This window comes from Sceloporus occidentalis, unplaced genomic scaffold (assembly GCF_023333645.1).
Source record: "Sceloporus occidentalis isolate IW3139 unplaced genomic scaffold, rSceOcc1.0.p SCAF_88, whole genome shotgun sequence".
Taxonomy (NCBI): Eukaryota; Metazoa; Chordata; class Lepidosauria; order Squamata; family Phrynosomatidae; genus Sceloporus; species Sceloporus occidentalis.
In genome coordinates this window covers 1503918-1527500 of record NW_028317068.1, presented here as the reverse complement: position 1 = coordinate 1527500, position 23583 = coordinate 1503918, and the positions used below count along the sequence as shown (strand labels likewise).

Below are 23583 nucleotides of genomic sequence, written 5' to 3'. Positions count from 1 at the left end.
CAAGGAAACGGTCAATTTCAAAGAGGAAGTCCCACTTGGATCTTCTCAAGTTGTAAGTATTTATTATTATTCAGTGTGCCATATCTGTTATGCGTTATTCACATTTCACATTACAAGACCTTATAGAAAGATACTAGAAGATACAAAACAAATCTTTTTGTTATATATTGTTTGCTGTATATATATTGCTGTTCAATACTTCACTTTTTTTTTTTAATTGGTTAACCATGAAAATGATTTACCATACCTATAATAAAAGATTAAAGCAACCAGAGAACTAAGCTATTAAATCTTAGTAACAACTACCTAATTGTTTAATTCTTAAAACTTTAACAAAGTTTTAAACATTCCCACATTATATATAAATAATAATATTTCTTAAACAAAAAAATAATTGGTGTTTCTTGCTTTCTTGTTCTTTTTATCTCAGTATGAATCTTAATGTTAATCATGAACAGTTGCTTATTGGGTTTCTCCTGAAGTCATTTGGTTGGCCATTTGCCTGTATACCTAGTGAAAGAACATGAAAATCAGACGGATTTTGTTGTAATAATCGTGACACAATGATTTATAAACGAAAATGCTTTGGCTCATAGCTAATATTTTCTACATTCTCTGCCTTTATCAAAGAACATTTGTCGCTTCCCTAAATCCTTTTATAGTACAACATTCTTAATAATTTTATGTGCGGATATTTACAAATTTAATACGATATATATATCAACACACCAATCCCTTCAGAAAAACAAACATTTGCACGCACACACACGCCCATGGGAGAAGAGGTCTGTACTTCTTGCTCTCAAGATTTGTATTATTACTCTAACCCACTAAATTATTCCTTCCCATGAGAAGGGTGAAAAATCAAGACATGAAGTGTAATGCTGTCTTCTGTGACAGTTTTGTTATTATTAATTAGTTTATGTTACTCAAATTCAGGATAATACCATATTGGCTCGAATATAGGCCGCACTTTTTCCCCCCACTTTAAGTCTTTAAAGCGGGGGTGGGGCCTATATTCGGGGTCTAGCGCCCGACGCCCGGGACATGCAGTTCTGGGCGCCGGGCAGGCAGCAGGGTTAGGATACAGATCCCCCGCAGCGGTGCAGGGGACCCGTATCCTACTCTCTGATACGCTCAGACAGCCTCCCCTGCCAGCACTTTCCACGGGGGGAGTGCCGGCACGGGAGGTTGTCTAAGCGCATCGCGCAGACGTTCACCGGCTGTAGCGATGCGCGCGTAAACAACCTCCGCTGCCGGCACGTCTGCACGATGTGCTTTAACAATATCCCTTGCCGGGAATTCCCACAAGGGGAGTCCCGGCAAGGGAGATTGTTAAAGCACATCGTGCAGACGTGCCGGAAACGGAGGTCGTTTATGCACCTCGCCGCAGCCGGTGAACGTCCGCACGATGCGTTTTACCTCTGCCACCAAGACTTACCAGAGGTGTCTTGCGGGGCCGGCGGGGGACATGTACGCAATACAACTTCCGGTGCCGGCACATCCGCTGAGTGCCGGCACCGGAAGTTGTATTGCGTAGATGTCCCCTGCCGGCCCCGCAAGACACCCGGGAGTCTGCTCTGGTAAGTCGGGGGGGGGGCAGTGGCAGCATATCTCGGGGGGGAGGAGGAGGAGGACAGTGGCAGCATATCTCGGGGGGGGGCGACAGTGGCAGCATATCTCGGGGGGGGACAGTGGCAGCATATCTAGGGGGAAGGGACAGAGTGGCAGCATATCTCGGGGGGGCAGAGTGGCAGCATATCTGGGGGGGGCAGAGTGGCAGCATATCTATTAAAGAAACTTTTTCTTTAAAAAAGCACCAAACTTTTAGGGTGCGGCCTATATTCGGGTGCGGCCTATATCCGAGCCAATACGGTATTTACTTTAACGGTGATTGCAGGAAGTTGTTCATGTATGGATTGAATGTAATATGTTATATGTTTCTCTGCAGGATCATGGATGGAATGACCGAGGCTTGTGTGAAAGGAGGCATTGAAGCTTGTTTTGCATCAGTGTCTTGCGTTTGTGCTTTGCTTGGAGCATTAGATGAACTGAGTCAAGGAAAAGGCCTTAGAGAAGAGCTGGTTCAGCACCTTCTTAGACGTCTTGAGGAGCTTAAAGATGGTGCGGGGTCTAGCAGAGAGTCCATGGAGATTAACGAGGCAGATTTCAAATGGCAGAGGCGTATTCTTTCCTCAGAGCACACTCCATGGGAGCTAGGGACTGAAAAGAGTCCAGATATTAGCATAAGTGTTACCACTGACACAGGTCAGACAACACTAGAAGGAGACATGGGACAGACTACTCCAGAGGATAATGTTGAAGGCCACGGTAATAATTTACCGTCCCCAATTAATCGTGATAATAGGAATAAGGATTCTGACTTGGAAGTTGTAGATCAGCCTGATGTCATTCAAAGAAGTCACGTAACTGTTTATCCAGATATAACTAATTTTTTGTCTGTTGATAGTAGGAACCGCTCTTATGGGTCACGATACAGTGAGAGTAATTTTAGTGTTGATGAGCAAGATCTTTCTAGGACTGAATTTGACTCTTGTGATCAGTATTCTATGGCTGCAGAAAAGGATTCTGGGAGATCTGATGTGTCTGACATCGGCTCAGATAATTGTTCTCTAGCCGATGAGGATCAGACTCCTCGAGAGTGCCCTGGTCATAGATCTTTGCGGACTGCTGCTTTGTCATTGAAGTTGCTAAAAAACCAAGAGGCGGATCAGCACAGTGCAAGACTTTTTGTGCAGTCACTTGAAGGCCTCATTCCACGTCTTCTGTCACTGCAAAGAATGGAAGAAGTTGATTCAGCTTTGCAGAATTTTGCATCAACATTTTGCTCAAGTTTGCAAGCAGGTAACTTTGTGCATATTCTTTTTCCCAAGCACATGTAGTCTGAAAACACATTAGCTGTACTTTACTACAATAGGGAAACTAGTCCTCGCTGAACAGATCTGTCAACTCATACAACGTTTTCAGAGGTACGACAAATAAGCCTTTAAAACCATCAGTTCTCTTTTCTTGCATCAGAAGACTACAAAGTAAAATTAAGCAGCCCTAGGGGAAGTAAGATTAATACATATATACTTTTCACATGACTAGTCCTTAATTTATATGCACATGATCCCTTTCCATTTAATCTTTGTTGTTGTGACACACAATCGGATCATAGGTGTTTTTTTCCCAAGCATTAGTCTGGGATACTTCCAGCAATCAATATGTGTTCAAATATGCTTATGTGTTTTGCTTGGTTTTCAAACATTAGACATACACCGATCAGCCAAAACATTATAAGCACTGACAGGTAAAGTAAGTAACACTGGTAATCTTTTTATCATGGGTGAGATTTATTAGGGAGCAAGTGAACATTTCATCTTCAAAGTTGATTGTGTTAGAAGCAGGAAAAATAGTCAAGCGTAAGGATCTGAGCGACTTTGGAAAGGGCCAAATTGTGATGGCTAGACCACTGGGTCAGAGCATCTCCAAAACTGCAGCTCTTGTGGGGTGTTCCTGTTCTGCAGTGGTCGTGGGCGGCCAGGGTTTATTTATACACGTGTAGCTCAAATTGCTGAAAAAGTTAATGCTGTTTCTGATGAAAAGGTGTCAGAACACACAGAGAACACTTGGCACAAGGATACATCAATGGAGGCCCCACCTCACAACTTACAGGACTTAAAGGATCTGTTACTGACATCTTGGTGCCAGATACCACAGCACACCTTCAGAAGTCTAGTGGAGTCCATGCCTCCACGAGCCAGGGCTGTTTTGGCAGTAAAAGGGGTACCTACAAAATATTAGAAAGGTGGTCATAATGTCATGGCTGATCGGTTAAACGTTATGAGAACACTTGAGGCTTGTTTCCTGTTTTAACAATCCTAGTACCCCGTCTCCCTTAGTGAATAAACCCCAAAGTGAAGTGACGTCCTGTGCTGTTTTTCTTGGGGTGGGGAGCTTAGCACTAACATGCCCCTAAATATCCCAACTAAACTACACACACATAAACTAGTGCTAGCAGTCATATGAATGGGCCATGCACAAGCATGGGTTTATTTACTCATTCTGATTGTTCTTACTGATCCTCCTACATCTTCCATATAATTATATCTATTTCTCTTGGTGTGTTGAGCCTGACAAACAGAAATTTAACTAAATGTATAATTGTTAGTACAGAGGCCCTAACTGGGGACCACAAGAGTTCAGAATTAATGAAATGTAGAATTCTATGCGGATTACAGCAAATCTGCTGTTAAGTATATCCACCTGGCATTGTGCCCGTAGAACTGATTTTCCTTTTTTCAGATAACTGATTTTCAGTGCTGTCGGTAATCTCATATCACTTTCTCTATCTCAGGGGTGATGCATTCTCCAGGCTTTGAAAACTCCAACAACATAACTTTCCAGACACTGTTGAATGCTGACAGCCTTTATACCGTATCTTATTATGCCCTCCTGCTCAACCTCAAGCTCACCAACAGCGATTATTATAGAAAGAAATCAGCCTTGGCTGTCGTTTCATTAGTAAGTTGTTATGAAGAATGTTATCCTGATTTGTGTACACACATTGTGGGTGATGTCTGAGAATAATTGTGGTGCAAAGGGGTACAAGCGGAGCAGCCAGTCAAGTACATTTCATTGTTTTCTAGGGTGACTATGCTGTATCCAATGTTAAATAAGGAAGGTAATGAAACATTAGAGGGCACCCTGAGCACTTTTACATCCATGCTGCTACAGCCAGTGATGCCTTGTGTGGAAACTTTCATTTCATGAGGTTAACAGTGGAAATGCTTATGTTGAGCCAAATGTATTATTAAATACTGGAACCTCACTGGTGCAAAGGTCTAAAATTGATGTGATTGTTCCAGCTGCAGAACTTTTTCCATGTTTTCCTTGATAAAAAGTTCCATACAATGCATTCAGTAATTTCATAGTGACTTGAATCATATAGTTACTAGAAATGCAACTCTTGGCTTTTATATTACCGGTATTAAATAATTGTTTACACCTTGCTTTGCTCTTTCATTGAACCCATTCGTGATATTGTTATCTCCCTTGTGTCTCTTTGCTGAGAATAGAAGGAGTTCATAAAGCAGGTACAGTCAAGTGGAGTATCAATATTTTTCTCTCAAGCCTGGATTGAGGAACTTTATCACCAAATCTTGGACAGAAACATGCTTGGAGAGTCAGGATACTGGGGCAGCCCTGAGGGACAATGTCTTCCACTCATTAAAATGCTTATAAGTAAGTGGTTTAACAGTGTTGCATTGCACAAGCTATTCTATGAACATGATTATTATTTATTTTGCTTTGAAGCATGGAACCTTGCTTTGGTTAGATTAGAATCAAAAAGAGGTCAACCATTAGCAGATTTATTTGGGATTTGGCTAAAACATGCAGCCTGTAAGAACAATGATATATTTCTAGTGGTTCTTGCATAAGCTCCTGAAAATATATTTTTGGTGTTTATAAACTGGAAAATGCAATGGCTAGTCCCTTATAGTGACATTTCATGTTGATCCCAATATAGGCAGTACCCTTAAATTAGTTTGCATTTAAAATGTTAGTAAAGTTAGTAAAACTAGTAACTGTGTGGATTGTAAACTACCTAATAGTTTTTATGCAGAATGACCCAAGATATATATATATCCACAAATTCATGGTTTTGGATTTTTAGTTAAACTTATTTAGTTATCTAATGACTAATTTTTGATTGTTAACATTTAATGGCATTATCTTCAATAGATATAGATGGCCTTGGGAGCAGTGCTATTGGTGGGCAACTTTTAGCTTCTGCGTCAACTCAGTCTTCACTGCCTCCTGACAAGAATATGGACCCTGCAGCTATGGCAGGTAAAGACCGTAACTACACTCTCATACTTGTGTACTTATTCTGTTCTCTAATTCTCAAAGAAAATAAACACTTTAGAATTATCAGCATTTATGTATAAAGTTGTTATACAATATGATATGATATTCATCTAAGTTAGCTACTTTGACATAAAAAAACTTTTTGTCAAAAAAAAAAAAAAGTCATTTTGAGTCAAGAAGCATCTGTTGATGTGAGCAATGCCTTACAAAAAAGAAATCTCAGGAGACCTACAATAAAGAATTGTTGATTTGCATAAGGCTGGAAATGGTTTCAAACTTATCAAGCTGGAAACGGTTTCAAAGTTAAGTTAGACAAATTTTTTATTAAAAACCGTTTCTGTACACCTTAAGTTTGGCAAGAGCACCTTGACACTACACAATGCTACTAGGAAGATGTTTTGTGGACTGATGAAACTAAGGTTAAGTTGCTTGGGAAGAACACGCAGTACTAAGTATGTCATAAAAAATGCGCCACATACCAATGTCATCAGAGACAATGAACTCCCAGGCTTATCAAGGTATCATACAGGATAGTGTTAGGATCGCTGTCCGCCATCTGAAGCTCAGTAGAAGTTGGGTGATGCAGCAGGACAATGACCCTAAACATCAAGTACAAGTAAATGTACTACAGAATGGTTTAAAAAAATAAAATCCACTTTAAACAATTAGAGATGCTGTGGAATTTCCTCTAGAGTGAAATTCACACCAGATATTCTAAAGAATATGGCTGAGCTTAAGCAGCTCTGTAAGGAAGAATGGTCTAAAAATCCTCCTGAATGTTGCCGAGGACTAAATTGCAGCTAAACTTCACTTACTCTTTCCACCAGCACTGTAAATGTTTAATGGATGTGTTTAGGGCTGCAAATGCTCTGAAAATCTCCTCTCCTTATATAATCCGACCTCAAACAGAGATCAGATTATAACACTAGAATCCAGATCCCCCGCAACGCTGCAGTGGACCTGGATTCCCCTCACTGTCAGCCGGTGGGTGTCCGTGGGACGCGCACAGACAACTTCCGCCTCTCCCCTCCACTTCCGGAGGCTGTCTGTGCACATCGTGCAGACCCCCACCGGCTGACAGAGAATCGAGGTCTCCTGCAGAGGATCATCCTCTCTGTCAGCTGGTGGGGGTCTGCGCGATGCGCACAGACAGCCTCCGTTTCTCCCCTTCACTTCCGCTGGGGCTTCTATGAAGCTCCAGTGAAAGTGCCTGTCAGCAACGGAGGTTTACAAGACACCAGGGAGTCGGGTAGAGAGGCAGAGTGGTGTATGGGAGGGTGGCTCCCATACACCACTCTGCCTCCTCCCCCTCCCATACACCACTCTGCCTCTCTCCCGACTCCCTGGTGTTTTGTGAACCTCTGTTGCTGACAGGAGGCAGAGTGATGTATGGGAGGGGGGGAGAGAGGCAGAGTGATGTATGGGAGGGGGAGAGAGGCAGAGTGATGTATGGGAGGGGGGGAGAGAGGCAGAGTGGTGTATGGGAGGGGGGAGGAGGCAGAGTGGTGTATGGGAGGGGGGAGGAGGCAGAGTGGTGTATGGGAGGGGGAGAGAGGCAGAGTGGTGTATGGGTAAGTTATAGTGGTGTATGGGGGGTATAATGAATTTCAGGGTAGCAGAGCGGTGTATGGGGGTGTAATGAATTTCAGGGAGGCAGAGTGGCATATCTGAGGGAGTTAGAGTGGTGTTTAGGAGGAGGTAGAGTGGTGTATGGGGGGTATAATGAATTTCAGAGTGGCATATCTGGGGGAGGCAGAGTGGTGAATCAGGGAGTATAATGAATTTCAGGGTGGTGCAGGGCATTTATGGGGGGTGGAGTGGCATATCAGGGTGCACAGTGGCATATAGGGAGGTATGAGGCATAAATGGGGGCGAGTGGCATATAGGGGGTATAAGGCATATCGATATTAGGCATATCAGGGGGGCATAAGACATATCTGGGGGTAAAAGGTAAATCAGGGGCCTCAGTTGCATATCACTGGCATATAGGAGGTATAAGGCATATCTGGGGGCAGAGTGGCAAGCTGGGGTCAGATGTGCATAACTGGGGGCAGTTTGGTAAATAAAAGAAAATATAAACAAGGCTTTTTTCTCATAGTTTTTATTAAATATGAAAAATAGTTAACATATGAATTAATATTTACTAATAACTTTGTATTAAAACCTAGTTTGAGAAACACTAGGTTTGGGTTCTTGTAGCTTTTATTATTATGTCAGTAAAATAAGAAGGTGAATAGAGAAATGCCATTGTGATAAAGAGATGAAAGTGTAAATTGTAAGTTTTTTATTACATTATTTGAAATAAAAAAAAAAATCGCATTTTTTTATCCGATTAATCGAAAGAATGATCGGCCAACTAATCGATTATTAAAATAATCATTAGTTGCAGCCCTAGATGTATTCGATAAAGACATGACAGGTTATCATTGTTTGTGGGTTATTAGCGTAAGCACATTGTGTTTGTCTATATTTGTGACTTAGATGTAGATTAGATCACAAATTTTGAACAATTATGGCAGAAAACACGGTAGTTTCATAGGATTCACTTACTTTTTCTTGCCACTGTACTTATCCTGAAGTTTTTCCAATGTGTGCTTAAGTCACATTTTAATTTTTTCACATCCTACACTTTACAATACTCTGTGTGTGTGTGTGTAAGTATGTATATATACATAAATATACACTCACGTTTATACCTGAATTGCAATCTTTGTGAAAGCATCATCAAAAATGTCACCTGGCAAAGATTGGTGGTAAAATGGCTGCATATAAAGTGTCAAATACCCTGGGTTGTCTGCTTTTGAAAAATATGTGGGTGCTGAAAAAAATATTTTTGGAAATAACAATATGTTACTTGTGCGCCCTATAACTTGAAAAAACATAAATATTTCTAAACAGTTTATTAGCTTTTTTAGGACGAGTAAAAGATTTTTCAAATAAGTCTTTCTTTTCATTTTTTTATAGTAAATTAGAAATCAAAATAATAGATGATCAAAATAAGGATATAATAATACACTAAAGAAAGCCCTTCTTGTCCTGAATAAAACAAGATATCATTTATGTGGGTACACTTAATGAGAAGGGAGAAAAATAAAGCTAAACTCAAACACAGCCATGGTCACAAAGGGTACAAAAAATAAAAAACATTTCAGTCCTAAAGGGGTAAGAAAAAGAATACCTGGTATTCTATAAGATGAAACATCACCTTTGTTTTACAAACTATTATTATAATTGTATACATAGTAGTTACATTGAACATCAAACTAGCTTGGTTTATGTTTTTTTGTAAATTTAATTCTCTGTTTAAATTGGCAAAACTGTCTCTCCTAGGTGTTTCTTTTGCACGCTTTATTTTAATTGGCTGCTGGAAGAACCTGATTGACACTTTGTCTGCCCCTCTTACTGGACGAATGGCTGGAAGTTCCAAAGGCCTAGCGTTCATTCTAGGGGAAGGAGTGAAGGAGCAGAACCAAAAGGAGAGAGAGTCTATCTGCATGAGTTTGGATGGTCTCAGGAAAGCTGCCCGACTAAGCTGTGCGTTAGGTAATCAGACCTGTTGAATTTTATACCACCCCTACTTAGCGATGAAATCATACAATAAAATACAAGCTATACATACAAATCTACATTAACACAAAAATCGGATATTTGTGCACCATATTTAATAATATATAACTTTATTTTTTACTTCATAAGGAGTGGCTGCTAATTGTGCTTCAGCCCTGGCTCAAATGGCAGCAGCGTCTTGTGTGCAAGATGAGAAAGATGAAAGCCTTGAACACAGTGACACAATAACGCAAGGTGTGTAACCTGACATAGAAGTTGTGAGATCTGATTACTGATGTCTGTTGTTGAATATTGTCTTGTGACTGATAAAGGTGCTCTTTTTCGTAGCATAGAAAAATGAATTATAGAAAGCATGTCAGAGATAGGTAGCTACAACAAAACAAGGAATCAACACAAACCCAGCAAATGCATTCTGCAAGAGCCATTCAAAAACACCCATCTCACGTATAAATATTGCAGATTCTGTTACACTAAATAGCCACATACTGGTTACTATGTTACTGTATTAAATTACCCTAATCATGGCAAGTCCGATGCAATCCCAACTTTGCTGGACTGCCCACCGTAAAGCTGAAGCAGTGGCACCATCCTACCACTAAACCGACATGAAGACTCTCTTGCAAGCCATAGCTCTCTGCACACCTCTCTGGAATCCCCAATATTTATGCTTACATTAGGTGTTTTTGAATAGCATTTTCAGTGTGTATTTTATGGGTGTGCTCTGCTTTGTTGTATGTACATATTGGTCATTTCAGCTGCACCCTGAAATCTGTGATTATATACTTGTTAAAGGGACACTCCAGACATCTCACGGTCACTTTTTTAATGGTATCTTAAAATGTTCCGCTTGTCCCCCTTGCAAATGCCCCCTCCCCAGCGATTTTCTGTGCACAAGATGTGTTCTGTTGAACACATCCCTCTGCATGTTATATACTTACCTACATTTAGCTCCAGTGCTGGCTTGGCAGATGCTGTAGGAGTTTCCTTGTTCTTATGTCGGAAGTCACAGATTTCAATGGGAGCTCTTTCCTATTACTGATTGGATGCTTTAGACCAGGGGCAAGAATTGTCAGGGCACAACAGAGGACGGCAGCTTCAGCAAGGCTGCAGTTTCTATCTCAGGTAAAAGTGTATGTGTGTGTATTCCCCTGTTTCTAAAGGGAAAGAAACAGCCTTTGCAAAGGCTGTCAGGGATATAAAGTGTCATATTCACTGGATGTACCAGTACAGCAATAAAAAGTGAGGCAAGATGTCCGTTGTAACATACTGGTGTGTCAGGAACATCTCTCTGCCACTACACAGGAGATCAGAGCCTTTGCAGAAGCAGACAGATCTTGTGCAAGCACTGGTACACTGTTATATCAGGAATAATCGAAAGCTTGATTGGACATTCCTTTCAAGTAAGTGTCAATGCTGACACCAGCTGGAAGGTCTTTGGAGGATAGATCCAACAGGCAGATTGCTCCATCTGCTGGCTGATCACATGCATTGAGATCATCAATGCAAGCTATGGAGCCATACTTGCTGATCAGTGTAAAAAGAAATGATAAGTAAATATAAATATATATAATATATATATATAAAAAATAAATAAAATAAACTGTAACTTTAGGGAGCTCAGTGATGTCACTTTGACATCACTGGCATCCATAAGATATAATAGAGATTCCAAAAGAAATCTGTTTTCCATATTGCAATGAGCACAGTATAAAAAACAAAAAAGACATTTTTTTTTAATATTTCTTAAAAAAAAGAGTCCCAAAATCCTATAGCCCTATCAGTAAAAGTAAAAGAAATATAATAACAATTGCAATCGCTTTTTTGTTTGTTTTAGAAAGTTTTTTACATACTAGTATTCTAAGCTATTATTTTTGTGTGTTTCTATGGTTTCAAAAGAAAACTCTACTTGTCCTTAATAAGGGTTGTCTCAATGTGTTGATTAACCCTTTAACCACCAATGACATGCCTGGCATCTAAGATCGCTTTCTTCGCTAAAACACTGTTGCTGTAATGCCTTGATGCATTTAATGGAGGGGCATCGTGTGGCCCCTCTTCCAGGCGTCAACGTCCACCATACACCTTATTGCTGTGGACTAGAGCCCTGCGCGGGACTGCTTTTTAATACTGCTCCCAAAAATATAAAAAATAAAAAAATAAAACGTTTATTTTTATGAGCAAGTGCTAAAATTAGCACTGCATATTCACCAAAAATCATGGAACCCGTTAAAATACTACCATTTCAAATACCCAAGGGGTATCTAAAAATGTATGGTTTGATGGAGCAAATTAAATTGGCGTGGTTCGAAGATGTCCCAAATAGGGCGTAGGCGCAGACTGACCAGATGTCAAAATGAAGAGGAAAAAAAGCCCACCTCCCAAATGTGGCCTTTTAGCCCCCAAACAACCCGAAAAACCCATGCATGGGTGGTGTCCCTGTATTTTGACGCTGTTTGACAGTAGCATATACAAAGAGCCATGAATTCATACCTGAAGTACAATGTATATTAAAAAACCACAAAAATATGACTACCACAAACTTTGACAAAGGATAGTGGAAGAATTAGTGCACGCAAATAATTAAAATACCACCATTTAATATATATTTGTATATGTCATTGTCAAACACTATTCACAAAGGGGAGAAACACAATTATAGACCTACGACAACTTGTATACTGAAAACTTTAATGGTCCACCAGCAAAAAAAAGTTGCTCTGAACTGCTCTAGACTGGCAATAGGTGTACCTGCATTTTGCTTAATTTAGGCTACCTCACTATGAATGACAACCCCTTTTGTTCTTTTAACAGTGAAACAAAGGGTAGAACAAAAACTGGAGCAGATGGGTAAACTAGGAGGATATCGTCTCCATACTGCACATGTCCTATGTATGGATGCAATCCTTAATGTTGGCTTGGAGATGGGAAGCCACAATCAAGACTGCTGGCCCCATGTATTCAGGTAATAAAAGAGTTGGCTTTACAACTGGCACGATGGAATGTGACCATAAATAATGCAAATCGTAAATTAATTCAACTCAAACTGTCGACTGGTTATGGCATTTTCTAGTTGTGATAATACTTTTCCACCATACAGATTTTTTTAGACAGTTTGGTACCTATACCTTTGGTTTCAAATATAACTTTTACTGCAAATAAAAGTTTTACTATTTCCCCCACTTCATGTTGTTTCTTTGCAGGGTATGTGAATACATCAGTACCTTAGAACACACACATTTCAGAGATGGCTCATCCCAGCCTCCACTGACAATTACTCAGTCCCAACATTCCATGGATTCACAAGGCCCTGCTGCAGATGGTTTTCAAGAACTTCACACAGAGGAGGAAGCCTCTTTGAGCAAAAGCCCTGTCATACAACCTGTCACAATCCAGGAACTAATAAAGGAAGGCAACAAAGGTAGAACTTTTGACTTCCGTGGGACCAGCTTGATGAGTGGAAGCAGTGCATCCAAAGCGGTTTGCAACTTATCCACACAAGCAGATAAGTGAGTAATTTGGCATCTCTCTTTCAAGAAACTTTTACTTCATTAAAATATATCTATAAAAGAAATGACATTAATGATTTGAAAAATTGGATATGTTGGTTTGGGGTGAATCTGACAAGTATAGCTGGACAAGTTGGCACAATCTCAAACTATGCTTGAGCACAATGCAGTGGTGTATTTTGGTTTTGTGCTGCCCTAGGCAAGACTAAACTCGGGCACCCCCGTAATCTAAAATTGGCCCACCCTAACCATAACTGCCCCTAAATTAACCCCAAAAGACCCCATCAACCATAACTGCCCCTAAATTAACCCTAAAGACCACATCAACCATAACTGCCCCTAAATTAACCCCCACATCCCCTAACTTTCAGCAGCCCAAATATTAATTTTATACTTACTGTTAGATGAGTTGCTGAGGAGTGTTGACGCCATAAGGACCCATCATCAGTGTGACTGCAGGGAGGGACTGGGAAGCAGAAAGGGCCGGGGTAATTCGTCAGTGTGACTGCAGGGAGGGACTGTGAAGTAGTAACTGCTGTGAGTGACATTGAGTGAACCAAAGAATCGGATCATGAATCGATTCATTTAAATTTACTACTCAAAATGAACCGATTCACTTTACTGAGTTTCAATTGGATCCTGCGGCGCCGCACACAAGAAATGGCGAGGGCACGCACCGTTGGCTGGAACAGTTACAGGGGGCAGTCGATGGGCGTTTGGGGCACTTTTTGCCGCGGCCCTGAAATGTGCCGCCCAAGGCAGTTGCCTTGTCTGCCTCATTGTGCACTGGCACAATGTCTGTCCCACTCCAGTGCAATAAGGGGGGATGAGTGTGAGTTGCAGCTGAGGCAGCTCATACTCCTGTTTGCATTCGTTGTTTGAGAATCTATATTTGTTTTGTTGTATTTTGCTGGACTTAATATAAATCTCACCGTATACATCTCTTGTTTTTGTTATGTAATTTGCAATTTCATTACCTTTAAGTGAAGACCTTCTTATTTCTCTTATCTTATTGTTTTCATGAAACTTTTTTCTTTTCTTAGAACCCTAGTCATGTATTGGCACAATTTCTATTTTCCCTTCTTGTTTTATGTCTCTTTCATTTTAAATATGTAACAAAAACATTACTCACCTAATTTCCTTGTATTACGTTAAAACAATATATACTCTTCTCTTACAGGCTTTTTGAAAGTGCTGCTGACAAGCTCAATTTGGTTGCACTTAGCGGGTTCCTCTTCCAGTTGAGAAAAGCATCTCAAGCACAGCTCTTTCATTCAGTTAGTGACTCGGCAGACTATTCCCTTGCAATGCCAGGTTAGATTTCTGTTTTGGCAGTTATTATATACTTGAAATGTGATATTTTACTTGAAGCACAATATAAGTGCTATAAAATGTCTAGCTTTGCTTCTTCAAAAAGGAAATGGCTGTTCTTTTTACTAAGCAAATGGATTTATTATGGTGCGGTACACTTTTCTGTAACCACGGAATCCCATGGGTCCAGACATTGCAGAGTCTGAGCATGTCATTAAGAGATCTGCCCCATAGAAAAAAAAAGGTTTGGGTGGATATTCATATTTTTATCCAGTTTTTGCATCAGTTTTTTGTCCGTGTGTTACTTGTTTCATGAAAGAAGAATTTGACAGCGGATACGAACCATTCAGCCCATCTAGTCTGCCCATTGTTCCTGATGTAGAAACTCAGATCTTAATCAGTCCTTGGTCTTGTCTTAGATAGAGGAAATGTTTATACCTCTTCTGCTGGGAGGCTGTTCATGTATCTACCGACTTCTTGGTAAAGCAAAACATCTAAACTTCTGACCCTCCAATTTGTGACTAGGGCCACTTATTCTAACATTTCTCCTCTGAAATAAGCTTCCCAATCAGGGTAGATAATGCTACCCAGTCAAATGTTTCCAAAAGTGGATGTCACATGGATGTAAAAAAGCAACCTGGGATATCCATATATATATGGGATTTAAAAAAATACTTGGTTGACAAAAAGTAAAGCAAAAAAGTGGTAATGTATTTCCAGTCGGTTAGAATTTAATAAAAATACATTTTAATTTGTGTTTTATGACTTGTAGGGGAAATTAAATCCACTCAAGACAGAAGAAGTGCACTCCATCTGTTTCGTCTTGGTGATGTGATGCTACGTATCATGCGCAGTAAATCTCGCCCACTTCTTCATGTTATGAGATGCTGGAGCTTAGTGGCTCCCCATTTTGTTGAGGTAATGAGAACATCATCCCATTGTGCCTGGTTTAACATTTAGTTAATGCTTTCTGTATTTCATTGGTAAAGAGTAAATGCAGACAAAATAAAGTAAGGGTGATTTCCCCCCCCCTAAAGTCAACACGCATGTGCTTCAGTTCTGTATTGGAGCCCATATTATGGAATTCCCACTAAGGCTGGATAGAGTAGCTACCAACACTAGCCCTGCTCGGTAGGGAAAGGTTTAAAAGTAAGAACCCACCAAAATTTTTATTGCACATTTCAGATTAATTTTAGTTTTCTGAAATATTGTTCTGTTTTCTTTTTATGATATAATGTTATAGGTAGCTGCAGATTATCCATTTGTATGTGTTCCAGCTCTGTTATCTAAGCCCAATCTACTAGATAAACACCATGACTGCTTATCATACTACCCCTGGTAAACAATAAAATTGTTCATTGTTAATCATGCATACCCCTTGTTAAACATTGTGCTGCCAGTTTCACCCACTCCACAGCCTTTTGATGCCAGTGATGCCTGTGTTTTGGAAGAATCCACCAAAAAATATGTTTTCTTAACTCATTTCCTCAGGCTCAAAGCTAGGCAGTGGCAAAGTGCTTTCTGCAAATAGATATTTTTTTTTTGCATATGTGAAGACATTTTTTTTTTTAAACAAATCAAAGGGTTTTTGCAACCCAGTGTATCAGGGGACCTAAAAGTTTAACGTAATTAATTTTAATGATATGTCGATAGTAATACCTGTTGTCCACTCATTGTACTTGGACCGTTTTGTAGTTCCAGGACTGAACTTTATATTGTATTTTTTTTTTTTAATCCTCTTTTAGGACCCCCATATTGTTTTATAATTGTACTCTTTAGCTGTGTCTTGTGTCTGTTGGGTCTTTGAACCTTTAGAGGATCAAATGCTAGAGACATAGAATAAATGCGTGATTCAAGTGATTTAACTGCTGACATCCAGTTCAAAGCTCCTTGTTCCTTTTACTTTGAAGGCAGCTTGTCACAAAGAAAGACACGTTTCCCAGAAGGCCGTCTCTTTCATACATGACATCATTACCGAGGTCCTGACAGATTGGGATGAACCCCCCCACTTCCATTTTAATGAGGCACTTTTCAAACCTTTTGAGAGGATCATGCAGTTAGAGCTCTGTGATGAGGATGTTCAGGATCAGGTGAGAAAGGGGCACAAAATACCGCAATCTTATGTACATTGTCTCCTGAAGTGTGTATTTGTAAATGCACAGTTTTCTAAAAAAAAATAAAAAATGGGTTATGGATAAAGTGATTTTGTTACAACGTTTTAAACACCAATGAATAAAATGTAACGGCTCTGCTGATTGGACTATTGCTATGGTAAGACCCCATTTCAAACCTAGCTTTACAACTCTGTGTTTTTATTAATGGCTTTAGTGAGGGCTGCTCACTGTAAGGTGGAATTAACCTTAATGAATAGATGAGTATTCTAGCCAAAAAAAATCCATAGTTTCTATACACATTATTATTATTTACACATCTAATGTTTACATGAATATATGTGGTATATTTTTTGTTCGTATTTACAGGAAACCGCTCAGTTACTACATATTACTGCTCAGCACATTCATAACTTTTTACTTATTATTATTATCTTTTATTTATATAGTGCCAACAGTTTACGCAGCGCTTCATACAATACATAAATTCAAGGGGTATGACAAGAGAAGAATTGACAGACTAAGACAAACCGATACATTAGGTGGAGAGAGCCCTGCTCGCAAGCTTACAATCTTGAGGGAATGGGGTAACAATGAAGTTCTAGCAGCTAAGACGTTATGCTTCTCTGAAGAAGTGGGGTTTGAGATGTTTCTTGAATGTTGGGAGGGAGGGTGAAAGCTGAAGGTTCGTTGGGAGTAGATTCCAGAGATATGGGGCAGCTCGAGTTAAATCTTGTAGACGGGAAAAGGTGATAAGTGAGGAGGAGAGCCTTAGCCCATGGGAAGAACGTAGGGATCGAGTAGGAGAGTATTTGCTTATGAGGGCAGAGATGTATGGAGGAGCAGTGTTATGGATGGCCTTATATGTAAGTACCAGGATTTTAAATTTGATTCTAAAGGTAATTGGGAGCCAGTGGAGGGTTTCACAGAGTGGGGAAACAGAAGAGGAGCGACGTGCAAGGAAGATAAGCCTAGCAGCGGCTTTTAGGACAGACTGTAGAGGAGAGAGTCAAGACAGTGGAATGCCAATCAAAAGAGTGTTGCAGTAGTCAAGATGGGAAATGATAAGCGAATGAACCAGAGTTTTTGTGGATTCTTGGGTGAGGAATGGGCGGATACGAGATATGTTTTTTAGGTGCAAGCGGTAGGATCTGGTGGGGGACTGAATGTGAGGGATTGAAGGAAAGGTTAGAGTCAAGGATGACCCCAAGGCATCGGGCCTGGTTAGTAGGAGAGATAGTCGTGTTGTTAATGGTGATAGAGAATTCAGGTAGTGGAGTGGAGGTGGAGGGAGGGAAGATAATGAGTTCAGTTTTAGAAAGATTAAGTTTCAGGTAGCGTTGTGACATCCATGAAGAAATAGCAGACAAGCAATTGGTAATACGGGACATGAGAGATGGAGAGAGATCTGGAGAAGACAGGTAGATTTGGGTATCATCTGTATATAGATGATACTGGAGGCCAAATGAGTTGATTAGTTTGCCAAGAGATGAAGTATAAAGAGAGAACAGCAGAGCGCCAAGGACTGAGCCATTAGTCTCTAGCTTTGGTTAAATATCATATCAAAACCATATATTTTTCTATTGTGTTTCCCAAACCAATAATTATTTGTAAAAAAAATGTTCAGGAATATAGGACATAATGGTTACTGGTGAGATACTTAGTCTTGTTTAGCACTAAGTCATGTATCTTGCAGGTGGTTACATCAATTGGAGAGCTGGTGGAAATGTGCTCCCCACAAATCCGCTCAGGATGGAGACCTCTGTTCAGTGCTCTGGAAACCGTACATAGCAGCAAATCTGATGTTAAGGATTACCTTGTTGGAGAGTACTCCATGGGTGAGTCATGAACTTCTGGGCTTAATGCTACATGGATATATCATTTTTGTACCTGCAATATGAACTCCCTTATTATTCAGACCCTTGCTTACAATATCATTCAAAGACTGTCTGCTTTAAAATGTAAATGTTTCATTTGCTTTATAACAAGAGCTGTTACCCCATCTCAGATGTTAACCAGTAGAAAGAATAAAAAAAAGTGAATCAGCAGTATGTAACCTTGTCTACCTTTTAACCTCACTGACCTTAATGACCTTAATGTCATCTTTTTAAACAGGGAAATGCCAGGCGCCAGTGTTTGATGTCTTTGAAGCATTCCTCAATACAGACAACATTCAAGTCTTTGCCAATGCTGCCACTGATTACATTATGTGCCTTATGAAGTTTGTAAAGGGATTAGGTATATAATACATCTATATACTAAACTGTGAACTCGGTTTTGTCATGCTATGGTTGTACTTGACTAGAAGCTAATTGAGAAAGTGCCTGTTTGTTTACAGTATAATGTTCTGAAGAATATTAACAGTTATTCTAGAAAAATAGGATTTGAACAAAGGGTCACTGCACAATGATCATTCTCTTTTAAAAAAAAAAAAAAAAAAAAAAAAAGGGGTACAAAGGATTTTGAAGGACAAATGAATCTGGGTTATGTTGGGTTATGGATGTTACTAAAGAAGTGTCTATATGCTGTCGGACATTGTTAAGAAGAGGTTTACAACATACAATTTACGTCTGCCATGTTTTCAGAGCTTTACTGCCTTTTATAAGGTGTGAAATTATTTGGTCTATCCAATTCCACCCTTATATAGCCTTCAACAATGTATTAATCCCTCAGAAGTTATTAATCTGTATGTGACTAGTCAAGTGGTAAGCAACTATTAGTGTTGACTAAATAAAGAAACAAAAATATTTCTATGCAATTGTATAAACGCAAAGCTTAAAAATGCAAACATAATGTTTTGGTCCACCTACCAAAGGTGGCTCAATTTGTATTGCTCTTCTCATTTAACATTTTACTTTATGGAAAATGTTTCTTAATAAACTGACCCCTTGAATTAAATTAATTTTGCTTTAATGTGTGTGAAATGAAATCTTCTAGGTGAAATGGAAAGCAAAGAGATAGGAGACCTTGTGTCTGGATCTGCTTTAACATCCACAGATTTGTGCCTTCCAGCATTGGATTACCTGAGAAAGTGCTCGCAGGTACAGAACATCATTTTCATCTGATGGGTCATATAGAGAGCTGTGTCATTTTATATTTTGAAATAATGGGTTATAGAGCGCATTTTCCGATTAAAGATTGTTGTTGAAGTGAACTTAACCTTGATGATAATCAAGAAGAAAGGTGGTTACCAAATTAACATGTACTCATTTTGCACCAAGCAGTTTGCTAGCTAAATAAAAAACGACATGTAAATAATTTTTTTGCAAAGGCTTAAGTGTAGAGTGTACACTATAACGAAAAGAACACAGTTTTAGAGTAGATTAGATTACAAGGAAAAAAAAACATCCTGCCCAAACAACTTCCTACGTCTGTCTGCAGTTAAAGGGACACTCAAGTGTCCAATGCAGCTTCACCAACCAAGTACTTTCGGTACTCACAAAGTACTTAAAACCGCTGCATACTCTAAAGTCTCATGACAGGAGTTGTATTTGGCCCAACACATCTACATCCTATATAGGTGGATATAGAGGCGAATGGCAAGATTCTGCAGGGACCACCTAGGAACTATCCAGCTATCATTTGCATTAAAGTGCACATTATGCTAGAGGGTCCTTTTTAAAAATTGGAAAAAAAAATTAGTATCTTGACCGTATTACATCTAACTTTACCAATTTTGGGTTTGGCAGTTACTGGCTAAAATCTACAAGATGCCTATGAAACCTATATTTCTGACTGGACGGCTGACTACTTTACCACGTCGTGTTCAGGAACGATCAGCCAGCAGTGAAGATGGGATTGAGGCTGTGCTGTCTGAGTTTGACGACGATACTGGTATGTATATCAGTGTGCTTTCCGGAGTTTTTGAGAACAAACTGATGTTCAATCTATGAGGCTTTTAAAAATGTCACTGTTTTCTTTACATGATACTTAGTCATTTTCTTTGGTTTCTCTAGGTCTTATTGAAGTGTGGCTTATTCTTTTAGAGCAGCTGACTACAGCTGTGTCTAACTGCCCTCGCCAGCATCAGCCACCGACACTGGACTTGCTTTTTGAGCTTCTAAGAGAAGTTGCTAAAGTACCCGGTAAAATACCATTTTGCTTATTATAGATATGAATATTGACTGAACTTTTTTGGAGAAGGCGACAGTACAAGTTTCTTGATTCTTGGTATCCAACCCCATTTAAACTCTTGATAGATTCATGTTTATTATTACAAGTAAATCAAAGCACAATAGCCGAAGGCCCATAATAATAATGCTAGATTGGAAACGCTACTTAATGTCTTTCAAGATTTTTGCTTTAAAAAAAATAGTAGGCTGTGATAGCACAATAAGCATTTTAACTGCTATTACAGTCATACTTCATATACATCAATAGTCGATTCCCGCAAATGTGTACTATACCGTTACTGTAAACTAGTATAGCTTATGCTACCCACTTAATTTTAATCCAATGCTTAATGAGTCTGCCACGCTCCAACGCTTTTCTAATGGATGCTGCCTATGCTTCACCCTCACCCTCGCTCAGAGCTCCCAACATGAATTGCATGGGAGAGAGGAACAGAAGCTCCACTGAGTGGCATTGGTGATTGTAGAGCTTTAGAAAAACAGTTGCCCTGTTGCACCCCCTCCTCATCAGCCCCTGGGCAGGTGAAACCCTCCCACAGTAAGAAAATGTTCCTTGTAACCATGGTGACCTGGCACTTTGGGTTTATCAAGTCACAAGGTATTTTTTCTTTTACTCCTGACAAATTCAAAAACATTTATTATGTTTTTGTCACCTGTGACTAGCCACCATATGCTTAGCAGGTTGGACATATATGATTTGTGAGATAAGAGACAATAGACCTGGTTACCAAACAAAGTTGCCATCTCAACCATTTAAAAACCTGACACAGGGCAAAAGGGGTAGCTGTCTTGGTTTACCTTAGATGCTCACAACAGCTCTCTCTCTTGTCCCCCCCTCCTTAGGTAGCAGATCAGGCTGACACATTTCTTGCCTAGAAGAGGTTCATAATTGTTCTGGTTTTTATGGAGAGCTGTAGCTACATGTCATACTCTTTGACTAAACTTTCATTCATATAATAAAGTTACTGGAATTGGTATTTCTTTTTCACGCAGGCCCAGGATTTGCAATCTATTCAGTTGTGCACCTTCTTTTGCCTGTAATGACACTGTGGCTAAGTCGCAGTCATGGTGATCACGCATACTGGGATGCAGCATCCGCAAACTTCAAACATGCCATTGGCTTGTCGTGTGAGCTTGTGGTTGAGCATATTCAAAGCTTCATTAATTCAGGTAACATGCTTGCAAAAAACAAAATATTTGATTGCTTGGAAAAGATGTATCAAAATGATTTGTCTGAAGTGGAAGGATCCAATAAAAAGCATTATTATTATTATACGTTACTTTTACTATTATATGTTATTATTCTATTATATATTATTTTAATTGTGTGTTTGTATGTGTATATATATATATATATATATATATATATATATATATATATATATGTGTGTATATATATATATATATATAATATGTGTGTGTTTGCAAACAGGGGCCCTCTTTACCTTACTGAATGTATGTCAGATTCATCTTTGTCAATTGTAGTTTTGTCATATCGTTTCAATGTATGTACTGGAAAAAGCACCGCGCAGATTGGCGCTATATATATATATATATATATATATATATATATATATCACTGTAAAGTTAACCATGTTTAATCTTAATTTGTCTTTATTGTCAACCTCACGTCATTAGGATTGTTTATAAATACAAGTTTGCATAAAACATAATAATAATAATTTACATCTTATTTTCAATTTACAACATTGAAGCTATATTCGTGATAGCACTGATTTCTGTGATAACACTGGAAAAAACTTAGACTTAAACATGGTTTCACTTTGGTGTGTCTGGACCTCTGTGGACGGTATTTTTCCAATGACACTCACTGTTGTCTGGATTTTCTTCATTGTTAGTGTAATGGAACAGGGTTGGTATTAGTGACCCTCATAACCTGTGGTGACCTTACAATCTTGCTTGCCCCTCCGTGGTCCAGCCATTCTTGCCACTGACTGGCTGTTTGGATCTTCAGAGATTTGTAAATGTTTTGGATCTTGAATGCTTATTTTTCCCTTACTAGATATAGGTTATGAAAACATGATAAACACAATGCTGAAAGAGCTCTTCAAGTTGCTGGTAGCCTGTGTGGCAGAACCCACTGAAACTATTTCAAGAGTTGGCTGTTCTTGTATAAGGTAAATATAATGGGTACAAAAGCATGAATGATGCATGTATATATACGATGAACATATATTCTTAATATTAGAAAATGTAAATTTGCAACTGTTGCATATATTTCTCATTAAACAGGACTACTGGACTTACTTCAACCCATGTCCTGGTATACATGGGAAACAAACTCTTAGCCACTTTCATTTCTTTACTATTGTTTTCCAGATATGTATTGGTAACAGCGGGTCCAGTTTTTACAGAAGAGATGTGGAGACTGGCTTGCTGTGCTTTGCAAGATGCATTTTCTGCCACACTGGAGCCTATGAAGGTAAGAAAATTCAGTTTAAGGCTTCTGTCGGGAAACAAGGCCCAGGGAAACCAAGTATGATGATGACTCATGTTCCTGCCTGTGAGATAAGCCTTCCAATGTAAATCTCACTGGATAACAGCAGTTGAGGAGAGCCTTTGGGAGGGAGACCTACAGGTACAGTCACTTTAGAATTGCCCTGAGATGTGGGGACATTATTTAGATTATCCGTCCCCAAGAAAGCTGATAGGATATGAATCCCAAAGTGTGAACTCATTTATTCGTTTTTGTAATTCAGTGGCATAACTTTTAGTTAAGGTGGCCTAACAATGATAAAAACGGACATCATATTTAAACTAAATTGGATCCTGATCAGATAATTAAATGGCTAAACAGATTAATACTCACCTATGAGACACCTGATTTAAATCTGATCTAAAGCTTGTTTGAATAGACATTCATACACAAAACCACAAAGTAATCAGGTTTGTCCAGGTTGGGACAGCCCTCATGGAGTATAATAAGGAAAGGTTGGGTATATATAGTAGACCTATTTAATGTTTAATGTACACTATATGGACAATTATATTGGGACACCTAATCATTACACCAACAGGTAGTTTTAAGACTTTGCATATACATAGACATTACTATTTAGTACCCCC

General features: G+C 39.2%; 1 protein-coding gene across 1 annotated transcript in view; it reads left to right on the top strand.

Annotated features, from left to right (window-relative positions):
* Positions 1-23583, top strand: part of LOC149284784 (brefeldin A-inhibited guanine nucleotide-exchange protein 3-like) — a 64627-nt gene that overhangs the window by 31116 nt on the left and 9928 nt on the right. Inside the window, exons 10-29 of the mRNA XM_089496201.1 lie at positions 1-52; positions 1952-2853; positions 4361-4527; positions 5082-5247; positions 5749-5856; positions 9205-9417; positions 9571-9675; positions 12250-12400; positions 12639-12944; positions 14125-14258; positions 15028-15173; positions 16166-16345; positions 18063-18204; positions 18482-18604; positions 19304-19407; positions 20056-20200; positions 20323-20451; positions 21490-21666; positions 22520-22634; positions 22837-22939. The exon at positions 1-52 is cut by the window's left edge and continues 61 nt beyond it. Coding sequence (XP_089352327.1) covers positions 1-52; positions 1952-2853; positions 4361-4527; positions 5082-5247; positions 5749-5856; positions 9205-9417; positions 9571-9675; positions 12250-12400; positions 12639-12944; positions 14125-14258; positions 15028-15173; positions 16166-16345; positions 18063-18204; positions 18482-18604; positions 19304-19407; positions 20056-20200; positions 20323-20451; positions 21490-21666; positions 22520-22634; positions 22837-22939 — 3668 coding nt within the window. The remainder of the gene's footprint in view (positions 53-1951; positions 2854-4360; positions 4528-5081; positions 5248-5748; positions 5857-9204; positions 9418-9570; positions 9676-12249; positions 12401-12638; positions 12945-14124; positions 14259-15027; positions 15174-16165; positions 16346-18062; positions 18205-18481; positions 18605-19303; positions 19408-20055; positions 20201-20322; positions 20452-21489; positions 21667-22519; positions 22635-22836; positions 22940-23583) is intronic.